The 12,747-nt window shown below is 35.7% G+C and overlaps 4 protein-coding genes and 1 non-coding gene across 6 annotated transcripts in view; 2 read left to right on the top strand and 3 right to left on the bottom strand.

Annotated features, from left to right (window-relative positions):
• Positions 1 to 1,590: 1,590 nt before the first annotated feature.
• Positions 1,591 to 3,819, top strand: LOC17886750 (BTB/POZ and TAZ domain-containing protein 2). Its single transcript, XM_006291211.2, has 5 exons — positions 1,591 to 1,764; positions 1,854 to 1,996; positions 2,209 to 2,512; positions 2,760 to 3,106; positions 3,403 to 3,819. The coding sequence occupies exons 1-5, from the start codon at positions 1,612 to 1,614 to the stop codon at positions 3,584 to 3,586; spliced, it is 1,131 nt and encodes a 376-aa protein (XP_006291273.2). The 5' UTR covers positions 1,591 to 1,611; the 3' UTR covers positions 3,587 to 3,819.
• Positions 3,820 to 3,909: 90 nt separating this feature from the next.
• LOC17887018 (KDEL-tailed cysteine endopeptidase CEP3) lies at positions 3,910 to 6,622 on the bottom strand. Of its 2 annotated transcripts, none has more exons than XM_006291299.2 (3): positions 6,184 to 6,622; positions 5,597 to 5,976; positions 3,910 to 4,331 (listed from the first exon to the last, which is right to left on the bottom strand). In XM_006291299.2, the coding sequence occupies exons 1-3, from the start codon at positions 6,620 to 6,622 to the stop codon at positions 4,059 to 4,061; spliced, it is 1,092 nt and encodes a 363-aa protein (XP_006291361.1). In that variant the 3' UTR covers positions 3,910 to 4,058. The 2 variants fall into 2 exon arrangements, with proteins under 2 accessions (XP_006291361.1, XP_023639300.1); XM_023783532.1 differs by lacking the exon at positions 3,910 to 4,331 and adding an exon at positions 4,423 to 5,525.
• Positions 6,623 to 7,868: 1,246 nt separating this feature from the next.
• Positions 7,869 to 9,763, bottom strand: LOC17884666 (KDEL-tailed cysteine endopeptidase CEP2). The gene is made up of 3 exons (XM_006291308.2): positions 9,220 to 9,763; positions 8,738 to 9,114; positions 7,869 to 8,314 (listed from the first exon to the last, which is right to left on the bottom strand). The coding sequence occupies exons 1-3, from the start codon at positions 9,659 to 9,661 to the stop codon at positions 8,051 to 8,053; spliced, it is 1,083 nt and encodes a 360-aa protein (XP_006291370.1). The 5' UTR covers positions 9,662 to 9,763; the 3' UTR covers positions 7,869 to 8,050.
• Positions 9,764 to 12,270: 2,507 nt separating this feature from the next.
• TRNAT-UGU lies at positions 12,271 to 12,342 on the bottom strand. Its single transcript has one exon. It is a non-coding gene; the product is annotated as a tRNA-Thr (tRNA).
• A 294-nt stretch (positions 12,343 to 12,636) lies between these two features.
• LOC17886133 (protein-L-isoaspartate O-methyltransferase 1) overlaps positions 12,637 to 12,747 on the top strand; it is a 1,672-nt gene continuing 1,561 nt past the window's right edge. Inside the window, exon 1 of the mRNA XM_006293273.2 lies at positions 12,637 to 12,731. Within this exon, the coding sequence (XP_006293335.2) occupies positions 12,726 to 12,731 (6 nt within the window). The 5' untranslated portion in view covers positions 12,637 to 12,725. The remainder of the gene's footprint in view (positions 12,732 to 12,747) is intronic.

Genomic DNA, 12,747 nt, shown 5'->3' with positions numbered 1-12,747 from the left:
AGAGTACTACTAATTATTCCTTATATCCGTTCGCATATTTATTTATCTTTATATATAGGGGTATATACACCAATTTTGTTTGTTTTTCCTCCAATCAAATACAAATAATACAAAATGCAACACTCACTGCAACGGAAAATGATATATATTGATAGTGGTTTTGCTCTTACATTTTAGATAATTCTCAATTAATTTTTTTATTCAAAAAGTTAATACTTTGTTCTAACTTAACGTATAAACAAAACTATTTGCGTTTGACCCTGGATACGCTATAGAAACACGAGGCGAGTTTTCTGCATTTGACATTATTTATCATGAAATTATATATGGAAACAGTTGAGAGCCGTACCTCTAATCCTCTTATATCAGTATATTTCATTGTCGTAAAGTCCATGCATGGTTGCATAATACACTTTAATCTTCTTTATATGTCATACTAGCAGTTGACCCGCGCTGTGCGCGGGAGGTTTATAATTTTTTTGTTAACTTTTTATTCATATTGTGATATTTTATTTATTTTTAATTGATTTTCAAAACATATTATAGTTATTTTCTCTTGAATTATTATCTTTCAGTATTTAAATTTGGATTAAAAGCATTTTCTTATTGATCATGTTATAAACTAATATTTCACTTTCAATTTTATTTTTTCCCTTTAAAATTTATATATACAATTACATAAATGTTGTTTTTATTCTACCATAAATTTAAAATTTACTTACATTCTTAAACTCAGTAACACATTTAAAATTTTAAACTATCATCAATTTAAAATGAAAGTTGAATTATATTAATACCACTAACTAATAAAAAATGAAAATATTTCTTATTTAACATTTCATTTATTTACATAATTTATTTTAATATATATAAATTTTCTATTAATTAAATAAGTAGCATAAATATGCACTAAATGAATGTTTTAAATTTATTTTAATGTAAAAAATGTGGCTTAGGTGGATGTTTAGGTGGCATTTTAGAGAGAAAAAACTAACTTTATATATATAGATGAGTATATTTCATTGTCTTAAAGTCCATGCATGGTTGCATAAACTTTATCCCAAAATTCCATGATCTTCACACGGACCAAAAGAAAAGAAAGAAAACCTTAAGAAGAGTTTACCAAAAACTCGAACCACATTAAAAAAAAAATCAGATACTAGTCGCTAGTCAAATATTACAGTTGGAAGTTTCATTTAGACTATGAGTTTCCTAGTTCGTTTCTAATACACATAGAAAAATAAAATTTGTATACGAATTCTCCTCTTCGTTATATTTAAAAGTAATGGTACAACAACAAGTGATCCAGCTTCATCTCTTTATCCAAAAATGCTATTTCCCATCACATATAAGAACACCAAAAAAAAGAATTTTAAAAGTGTAATAACTAAATAATCTTAAAAGTGTAACAGATCACGAGCGTGTGGGCGAGATAAGAATAGAGAGACACCTAAGCAAAAAAAAAGATATTTGAGAAAAGCCACGTCAGTAATCATCAAAAAGGGTTACGGTGCAAGGCCCACCTCCTCGCCAACGTCGTCTATATAAACCACAAAAATGTTCCAAAAGCCTTCCTTCTTCAAACCCATCCACACGACACATATCTCTCTAATGGAAGCTGTTCTTGTCGCCATGTCCACAAAAGAAGACGACTTATGTTCGTTAACCACCGATAAACTTTCATATGATCTAACGACGATGACTTCGGACGTTGAGATCGTTACTTCCGGTAACCGCCGTATCCCGGCACATTCCGGCGTTCTGGTAAGTTCTATTATCTGGTTTTTGGTTTAATTCTTTTCCGGTTTGGTTTGTTTTGGTTTGGTTTAGCTGAGATTTTGTGGAAAATGCAGGCTGCGGCTTCACCTGTACTGATGAACATTATCAAGAAACCGGTGAAACGTTACAGAGGCTGTGGATCCAAGAGAGTCATCAAGATTCTCGGCGTTCCATGCGACGCCGTTTCCGTTTTTATCGAGTTCCTCTACTCTTCTAGGTTCGTTTGTTTCTTCTTCTTGAATTTTTTCAAATGTTGAACATTCTTGATTAAATATTAATATTTTGTAAAAGAACGTGAACGTTTTATACTTTTTACACACGGATTTGAAATAATCAACGGCTAATTAAGTAATTACTATACTCTTTTAAATCAACTAGCTGTCAGAAAATGACTAAAACACCCTTTTTGTCTCTCTCTTGTGTTTTCAGTTTGACGGAGGATGAGATGGAGAGATATGGAATCCATCTTTTAGCTTTGTCTCATGTCTACATGGTGCCGGAGCTGAAGCAACGTTGCTCAAAAGGCGTTGTACAGCGGCTAACGACTGAGAACGTAGTCGACGTTCTCCAGCTGGCTCGGCTCTGCGACGCACCCGATGTTTGCCTTCGATCTATGCGTCTGATACATTCGCAGTTTAAGAACGTTGAGGCAACTGAAGGTTGGAAGTTTCTTCAAGAACATGATCCTTTCCTTGAGCTCGACGTTCTCCAGTTCATCGATGACGCCGAATCGGTAAAAAAAAACACAGAACCTCTGTTTTTCCTCTGTTTATGTTATTACCAAAGGGACAATAGTTTAGTTTTACTATTCCGTTTGGTGTTAGTTAAAAAAAATCTGGTTATTTAGTTTGGTACATAATTTTAGATTATTTAATTAACTCATGTTTGATTAAATTTGGTTTATAAACCTAATTAACCCTAAAAATTATTTGGTCGATCTTGTTTCTGATATTGTGTGTTGGATGATAATTTAATGACAGAGGAAAAAAAGAAGACGACGACACAGAAAAGAGCAGGATCTATACATGCAACTAAGCGAGGCAATGGAGTGTATAGAGCACATATGCACCCAAGGTTGTACGTTGGTCGGTCCATCAAACGTGGTAGGCAACAACAACAACAAGTCAACGATGGTTGCGGAGAAGTCGAAGCCTTGTAAGGCGTTTTCCACGTGTTATGGTCTACAGCTTTTGATACGTCACTTTGCTGTATGCAAGAAGAGGAGTAACGACAAAGGTTGTCTTCGTTGCAAGCGGATGCTTCAACTCTTTAGACTCCATTCTTCTGTTTGTGATCAACCTGAGACTTGTCGCGTCCCTCTTTGCAGGTATGCCCTAAAGATTTTTATTTTCTTTATAATGTTTTTAAAACCAATGTTTTGTTGTTATTAAGAAAAAAAATTTTGGTTTATGTTGACACTTTTGTGATGATGACCCATCTTTGAAAAAGTTGCAATTTGCTATGAGAATTGATTATGGGTCGTAATCCGACGGCTGCAATTTTTTTGGAACTTCTTGAAATTTGTAGATATTTATTTTTCTTTCTTTCTTTTATTGGATTTTCGAAATTTGTAGATATTTTTGAATCTCATTGTCATTTTCAACTCTTTTAATTTGGGAGCAGGCAATTCAAGAAAAGGGGAGAGCAAGACAAGAAGATGGGTGCAGACACCAAGTGGAAGCTTCTTGTCACAAGAGTTGTGACTGCCAAAGCTATGTCTTCGTTATGTCAGTCAAAGAAGAACAAATGTGAAGAGGAAGCAGAACATTTAATCAAAACAAAGGAGCTAGCGAGATTTGTAGATTAGTGATTAAGAAGCTTTCTTGTAATCGTATTTGTTAGTTTTGATTATTTTTGTAGTATAAATGGTTAGGGGAACAATCAAGGCGTATACAATCATATACGTACTCTTTGATCAGTTTAAGAGGGTTTAGTAATTTGTATGTGAGTAAAGCCTTTAAACTTGGCTACATTGATTTGTTCATTTCTATCTCATGTTGTCATCATATAATAATCAATGTTCTTGAATTTAGAGAGTAATTTTTATGATTTATGATTTATAGTGTTTTATGAGAGTTACAAGAGGTGTTTGTAACTTAATTGAAACTTTGATTTTTCCGCAAAGCATATATCTTGGCCAACATTACAAGAACATAAAAAATGGTCTCAATTGAAGATGATGACACTTAAAGTAAAACCCCATAAGATATGATCTCAATCCACAAAATAATAAACTCTGTTTCAGATCACCATAAAAATCGATGAAAATTACCAAGTACCTAAAGTTCATCTTTAACATTTTCATGAGCTACTGACTCATGAGTAGAAGGCGTAGAGGAGAGCTTGGTGGGATAAGAAGCTTCCATGGCTATACCGCAACGTCCTTCATTCTCAGGTATTCCTCTTTCTATCCGAACATAGCCTTCTTCTCCCCATTCAGGTCCCCATGAGTTCCTTACTATCCAATATTTTGTTCCATTTTTGGTCTCTCCATATCCGACAATCGCCACCCCGTGGTTTAACTGAGTCCCGCATTCTCCGGTAAACACACCCTACAATCGAATGCATGCACGCTTAAGACCATAGATCTCTATACATACTACTAGACAAGTTGATATAAAGGAGAGTAATATAGAGGGGCCTTAAATGTAATTATATAATCATTAAACCCTATGGTTTAGTCCTATAAATATGTCTTGTAAATCATCTTAATGAAATAACACAGTGATACTTTACATGGTATCAGAGCAGTGCTATCCTAAAAAGACCTAAAATTTTTTTTACGGCCGCCTCTTCTCTCTTCCTCTTCTTCTTCTTCTTCTCTTTCTTCCTCTTCACGCTTCTTCATTTACGGCCATGTCGTCTTCCTCAGAAGTTGTTGCCACCGTTGATGCAACTGCACTTCTCAATATTAATATGTCCAATGTTACGAAGCTCACTTCCACAAACTTTCTGATGTGGAAACGTCAAGTTCATGCCTTGTGCAATGGCTATGACCTCGCTGGATATCTCGATGGATCGACTGGTGTACCTAACGCCACGGTTATCTCCGACGGTGTAACCACTCCCAACCCAGCTTACAAACATTGGAAACGACAGGATCAACTCATATTTTCGAGTCTCTTAGGCACCATTTCGGTTGCGGTGCAACCCGTTTTGTCCAAGGCTAACACAACGGCCGAGATTTGGACTACACTCACCGACACTTACGCTAATCCCAGCCGTGGTCACATTCAACAGTTGCGTACTCAACTCAAACATTGGAAGAAAGGTACGAAAACGATTGATGAATACTTCCTCGGATTCACTACGCGTTTCGATCAATTGGCGTTGCTTGAGAGTCCGATTGCTCATGAAGATCAGATTGACTACATCCTCGGCGGACTGTCTGACGAGTATAAGCAAGTTCACGACCAAGTTGAAGGTCGTGACACTCCACCATCGCTCACGGTGCTTCATGAGAAGCTGATTAACCATGAGCTGAAGCTTCAGACCCTACTTGCTGCTGCGTCTCCATCTGTGCCTGCTTCCGCTAATGTTGTAGCCCACAAAAACTCGGGACATAACAACAATCGCAACAACTACAATACCAATAATCGCTCTCGTGGAAATCAGTCACAACAACCGCAACACTACCAGTCGCGTTCCGACAGCCGGTCTCAAGGTCGGGGATACCAAGGTCGATGTCAAATCTGTGGGGTACAAGGTCATAGTGCCCGTTGGCATTATGTTGCTTTAATATTATACTGAAGTTAATCATAGTAATGTGATTAGTGATATTTAACAAAAGGGCTATTCTAGTTAAATAAAAGTTTACCTCAGAGTAAAGCTGGAAATCTGAGCTCCCAGCATCAATGGCTACAGAGACAGGTTGGTGGGCAACAGCTTTGAGAAGTGCTTCTTCATCATTCTCAGGGACGTGTTCGTGTCCATCGATCGTTACAATGTCTCCATCAACATACTTAGCTCTGCATAGCTCGACGTCATTGAATTCGTAAGGATAAGTCTCCTCTGGTTTGATGCCACCTTTGTTCTTGATGAATTCAAACGCAGGTTCCATGAGACCTCCTGCGCAACCTTGATTCTCTTCAGTGTCACAATCAACGAGCTCTTGTTCAGACAATGAAACTAGTTTGTTTGTTCTGATCTTGTTTATCCCTTCTACTGCTGCAACTGTCGAAAATGCCCAGCAACTTCCTGGAAAGGTTTAGAAATAATCTCAATCCAATTAGAAACAGAGCAAAAAAAAAAGAAAAAAAGAAAACAGAGTATAAAAACAGAGCAGTAGAGACTAATTGATTTAGATGTTCATAAAGTTTCAAGAAATCAAAATTCAACTATAAAGATTTCTTGATTCGAACAGAACACAATAATCATTTAATCTCATAAGGATCTCCTAGTTACCACAATCTTGTTGATTCTTGACTTTAGTGACAGCCCCTTTTTCTCTCCAATCAACAGAACTCGGAACAATGGTCACATTCTCATACATGAAACCACCAGATCCACGCTTTGGACCACGGAGCATCCGGTGATGCTTAACATTAGAGCCAGCGTATGAGTTTCTAAACTCGTGGTGAGTTATGTCGGCGAATCTGTTGATCTTTAGTTTGTAAGGCTTGTTCTTCTTGTTAGTTTTGTGGACATGGAGCACATTGTGTCTAAACACGTTGAACCGCTTGAGTGCCTCATGGGAGGCTCTGGATACAGAGTGGTGCCCTCTCCATCTTTCGTAGAGCTTCCATACACTCTCTTCGGTCTCTAACTCCTTTTCATCGAAATCGAATCCTTGAGATGCTTGGAAGAGGAAGATAAAAGAGAGAACAATATAGGAAAGTTTCATTTCTTGAGTTTCTCCTTGTTGGGTTTTTTTTGGTATCTAGTTTATAATGATGATATATGAAATGATTAGAGATGGGAAAATAAATATATTAAATCCTTGGAATATTGACTGATTGCACTATTTTTTAATTTAAAAGTACAATTATTGACATGATACATACATCATTTGTTTCCTCAAGGACATTAACTAACTAGAATGAATTAGACTCAGTCCGATCCAAATCGCACAAAAATTGGCATGGTTGATTTTACGTAGTCTATATAGGACCTAACCACAGAATCCGTACGTAGTAATCAAACTCATAACATCATCAAATTGTAAATAATCTTTCCAAAAGCATAACTTGCATTGTAGGTTTCTTATAACATTCAATTTATCGATATAACTAGTTCAGTACGGTTGAGTCAGCTGCTTGACCGCATATTAAGTTGGTTTATGTCAGTATGATTATGTTTCCAAGTTACGACACATAGAGTTTCGTCGAAGCAAAAGTAATCATCAGTAAATTACTCTTGCGTTTTAGTTCTCACCACGAGAATCATTAAAGCTTATCTTTGTGTCTCAATGTATATCATAATTATGAATACATGTGTCTGCGTTATGTACGTGAGATCGACTAAATGAGAAAGTAGGGTGAAGAGATCGTGCGAGGGGCAAAAGCAAGAACGAATACGTTTCCATAAAACACGTGAAACGCGAAAAACTTTCTGTTATATATTAAAACTTTTTGATACTAGAATTTAGATTTGGTAGAAAGTAGAAACAGTTGAAAAGTATTTTTATTAAAAACAAAAAAAACAAAAAAGATAGAAATACGATAGACACGTCCATTCCCATTTCCCATAGATTTAAATGGTAAAGATAAGATGGATAGAGTCCTCTTCATTAAATTATACTATACTATAGACGGAAGTTTTTATATTCAAAGTAATGCAAAAGCAAGTTAGCTTGACTCCACGTTAGTTCATGTTATAAGTCGCCAAGTAGCCAAGTAGGTCGTGTTTTTATGATCATCATGAGTTATGCTTATATAATCAAGTTGTCTCTTCTGCATTTCTATGTCGTGAGCTAGTGCTTGACCAACTATATATATTATTTTATTTTTTTTTGTCGCCGGCTTGACCAACTATATTATCTTCTAAAACTACTACGTAGGATATATGTATGACAGTATGAGTTAAACTAACAATCTCGTATGATGCGGTACGGTGTAATCATTTACACAATCCCATCACGTTGTCTCTTATTATAACCATAAATACGTTCTCTATTTACCTCAAATGTAACAAGAATAGAAAAAAACGAGAAATTCTTATTCAAATCCACAAGGCAAACATAAATATCAAATCATGAAGACAAAACTAACAACATGAATCGACAAGAAATTGGGATCAACCATGGTTTTACACACAATGTGGCCACACATATCTAGAGCTCATCTTTGACATCATCGTCATTCGGGGAAGGATTAGAAGACGATAGCTTGATCGGATATGATGCTTCCATCGCAATACCGCAACGCCCTTCAGAATCATCAATGTCTCTCTCAATCTTTATATAGCCTCCCTCTCCCCATTCAGCTCCCCATGAGTTTCTCACTATCCAATACTTTTTCCCATTCGAGTCTGATCCGTACCCGACAGCTGCCACACCGTGGTTCAACTCTGTTCCACAATATCCCGTAAACACTCCCTACAACACGTTACCAAACGTTATATACAAGTAATAATACTACATGGCATATATATATACGGCTTGGAGTTAAATTGTTTTACGCTTCGGATCAAATCTTAAAGCTTAGGGCATGGGCATCTCTAGGACCGGTTTTAGTCCCAAATTTTTTTTTTCTTTTTTTTTTTCTTTTTTCAGATAAGAAAAAAAAAAGTAATCAATCGCGGGCCGCCACGTGTCAGTGGGGCCCGCGAATGGAAGAGGGACGGTCTCGTTTAAAAAACGACCCACAAATTTCTTTTTTTTTTTTAGTTTTTTTTTGTCAAAAAAGCTGGGGGACTGCCCATAGGACATGCAATGCCCATGGTCTTATAGTAGCTTATTATGTTAAAGGTATGAATTTTTTAGTATAAGATAACGCGATTTTGTTAGCTTTTTGTTTACCTCGGAATAAAACTGGAAATCTGAACTTCCAGCATCAATTGCAACAGATACAGGTTGGTTCGCAACGGCCTTACGAAGAGCATTTTCGTCGTTTTCGGGTACATTTTCATGCCCGTCTATCGTTACAAGCACTCCATTATCTTTTGAAGCGTCACATTTTCCATCAATAGCTTCGTAGGGATAGCTATCTTCGGTTGTGATTCCACCGTTCTTCTTGATGAACTCAAATGCAATCTCCATAAGTCCTCCATTACAACCTTCATTCTGGTTTGTATCACAATCCACTAGTTCTTGTTCTGACAGTGAGACCAGCTTTTTCGTCTTGATCTGGTTGATTCCCTCAACGGCTGCTACGGTAGAAAATGCCCAACAACTTCCTGATGATTTATTCAGCAAGTCATGTTAAAATTATATTTAAATACATTGTAACATCACTTCTAGAATTTCTTACTAATGGACTATATATTGCTTTATATACTTACCACATTTGCCTTGGTTCTTGATTTCAGTGACAGCACCTTTCTCTCTCCAATCTACAGAGGGCGGAACTCGGGATGCATTCTCATACATGAACTGTTTGGAGCCGCGTTTAGGTCCTTGCAACATCCTGTGGTGCTTGATGTTTGAACCGGTGTAGGCATTCTTGAACTCATGTATAGTTAAATCTGCAAACTTGTTGAGCTTAAGTTTGTAGGATTTGTTCTTCTTGTTGGTGTTGTGAACATGCATCACGTTGTGTCTGAAGACGTTGAATCTCTTCTCCCTTTCATGGAGACTCCTAGGAACAGAATGGTGGCTCCTCCATCTGTCATAAAGCTTTGATAAGCCCTCTTCACTCTCTATTTCCTTGTCTTGGTAATCGAATCCACAAGCAGTTTGGAGAATGACAAGAGATAAGAGGAATATCAAAAGGAGCTTCTTCATTGTGTTTTTTTGTTGTTGTTTGATTATTTGGTGTCAGGTTGAGAGTTCAATGAAATGGTGTCGGAAATATATAGGCACAGAGAAATATTTTTCTTTTGAGACTTGGAATGACTCAAATACCATGGACGTTTTAAAATGAATCAATTATTGTGTATACGTCTTGGTTAGACTTGTGGAACGCTTTTAGGACACGCTTCTAAGAGGATTAAGGAACCCATCATAAGTGTAATTTTTAAAAAATAGTTTAAAATACTATCATAAGATATATTTTTAATTTCTGATTTTATAAATTTCATGCTTGTATGTACATGTGTGTGTAGTGTGTTCTGTTACTCAACGTTTGTATACATATCATATGAATGTTCGAATTTGTTGACTTAAAAATAATGAATAATTTTGGCTTTCATCGTTCGGATGATAATGATATTGATATTTGTCATGGTTGATGGATAGTTTTATACAATAATGGGAAAAATAGAGGAAGCAACAAGTTGCTTAGGAAACTAATGAAAGCAATAATTCGATTAAGATATGTCCCCAAAAATGTGGTGACAAATCTGTTCACACCATGGCATTGTTGACCTAATGCCTTGTACAATAAAACTTTTGATTCCACCACATGAAAGCAACATAATTAGCTTTTTAAAAACACACGTCTTAAACCATGCACCGAGAAATTACGTACCAAAATAATTGATTAGTATCGACTATTTAATGACTATGTACTATACACAGATCATATAGAAAACATTTTTTCTCCATTGATCCCGGAAATACCATGTGTTCTACGAAATAGGATCTCGAGGGAATTAATTTACATTTTTCCAAACCTTTAATCTCTAGTTATTTGTTATTCTGAACTCTCAAGGCAAGATGACCAAAACTAAGATATGAGTGAAAATAATTGACGCAGCCCATTTGTTAAAAATTAAACGTAGTTCCATATACTACATATATATGTTCATAAGACATCAAAGTCATGCCACAAGTTAACAACGTGCAATGAAATAAAGAAAAAAAAAAGTGGAGATTTTACATCAAGTTAGAGCGAGCTAGATTTAAATATGAAAATAAACCATCTTAAACCAATCGTGGGTTAAGAATTTTAAAAAATATTGTAAGCTACTGTCGTATTATGTAGTGGATATGTATGAATGAATAATTGGAATGGATCTTCTTGGCTTAGTATCCGCAACGTGGTTGGATCATGCATGTAGATGCTTCTTAATGTGAGTAAACTTTATATTTTAATCATTCTTTGTAATTAAATAATTTAGTTTGATATCGTAATCCTAGGCCTATTGATGAATATTCATATGTACGAAAGATATTTGAGATTTGATGCACTACTAGTCTCAATTTCTTTCTGGATAAGTTTTGTGTAATTTATAAATCATACAATCCTCAAAAATGCAACGACGTGGTTAGATGTTTCCTAGTTTCTTGCCAAGCTATTATTTGATGGGATCTCTTATTTAATTGATTGTGAATATTTATACTTTTGAAACCCAATAATTTGAAGATTACAATAACGTGTTCTTTGTCTAGGGATCGTGGACCGATCCACACAGCTAGCGTGCCTTAAATGTCCCTAAAACCTTATCCAATTTAATATCCAAAACTTTAAGATTCCCAAATCTTTTGAAAGATTCAAATAATTGAAGAGGAATCCCAAACCAAAACAAAATAAGATTCAAATAATTCAAATAAGTATCTGTGAGTTTTGTTTTGTTAATGACTGTAGCAAAAATATGGAATCGGATTTGAGAGTTCAAAACATGCAATATGTGATTTTGAATCCGTACGTGTGGTTACACATTGTATGGATAAGTTACTTACTAATCACCCCGAAACAAAACATACTAACCAAAAAAAAAAAAAAAAATTTTGAGAAAGCAGAAGAATCATTAGGTCACAAGGAAACATGATTGTTGGAAATTAGGTCGACCAAACCCTTGGATTAATAAGCCACTCAATAGATGTTCAACAAGTAATCTCAATACTAGAAGCAAACAACTCTATATCGCCAGCTAAACCTATTCAGCAAATGCTTACACTCGTTGAACCGATTATTATCAATACAGTATTTGGAACAACAAAATAGCACATTAATTGGTTGATACTGACTTTAGCCTACATATCCTCTCAGAATCTGAGGTAATATACCATGTGAATCTAGGTCTTCTTATATAAAAGAGCTCAGAGGAGTAATCTCATGTAGCACACCTAAGTTTAAGATTCCAAAGTATATACACTAAGTGGATTTCATGATATCAATTATATACATATATATATATATATATAGCTAGGAACTAGTGGTGATCAAAGCAACCAAGTAAAAAGTCAATACCATCACAAACTCAAGCCTATGAAAATCTCAGCTTTTCTGATTATGTCAAAAAGACCTGAAGAAGCAACCATCGAATCCGACGATGGTCGTAACGTTCTCGTTCATCATCAGATTCAGTGACGTGTTTGTGAAGTTCCAAATATACTTCAAAACAACGTTGTTTTTGGTTTCTTTACGTTACACTACCACGACGTCGTTTCATGTTTTCTATAAGTGAATAAATAAATGCAACCATTGATAAAATATTTTATAAAAACGATGCCCTCACGCAGGATCGAACTACGGACCTTCAGTTTACAAGACTGACGCTCTACCACTGAGCTATAAGGGCATCTTTGCTCCTTTAGTTACCATGTGTAAAAAATTCAAACATTCGATTTACATTTCGGGGAAAATTCACAAAGATAAATAAATATGGAATGAAAAACTAAAATATGCGGAAATTGTGGGAAATTCTGTAAGAAAGGAAATAAATTTATAAAGAATTTGGGCCAAACTGAAACAGAAAAAAGGTATGGGGTAAGTAATAAAACATGACAGAAATAAGTGATCAACATTGCAAATACTCTCTTTAGCTCGTTGCGTGCAATTTCCGCTATTATGTGCATTCGCCATCACTTCTCTCTCTCTCTATCTCAATTCTCACTCTGCTCTTGCCTCCATTGAATTGAACCTTACTCTCTCTTCTCACCGGAAGCTTTCTCTCACATAAAGATGAAGGTTCTCTCTCTCTCTC

This window comes from Capsella rubella, unplaced genomic scaffold, assembly GCF_000375325.1.
Source record: "Capsella rubella cultivar Monte Gargano unplaced genomic scaffold, Caprub1_0 scaffold_5, whole genome shotgun sequence".
Classification (NCBI taxonomy): domain Eukaryota; kingdom Viridiplantae; phylum Streptophyta; class Magnoliopsida; order Brassicales; family Brassicaceae; genus Capsella; species Capsella rubella.
The sequence above is the reverse complement of the archived record's forward strand: the minus strand, read 5'-3'. Positions and strand labels throughout refer to the sequence as shown.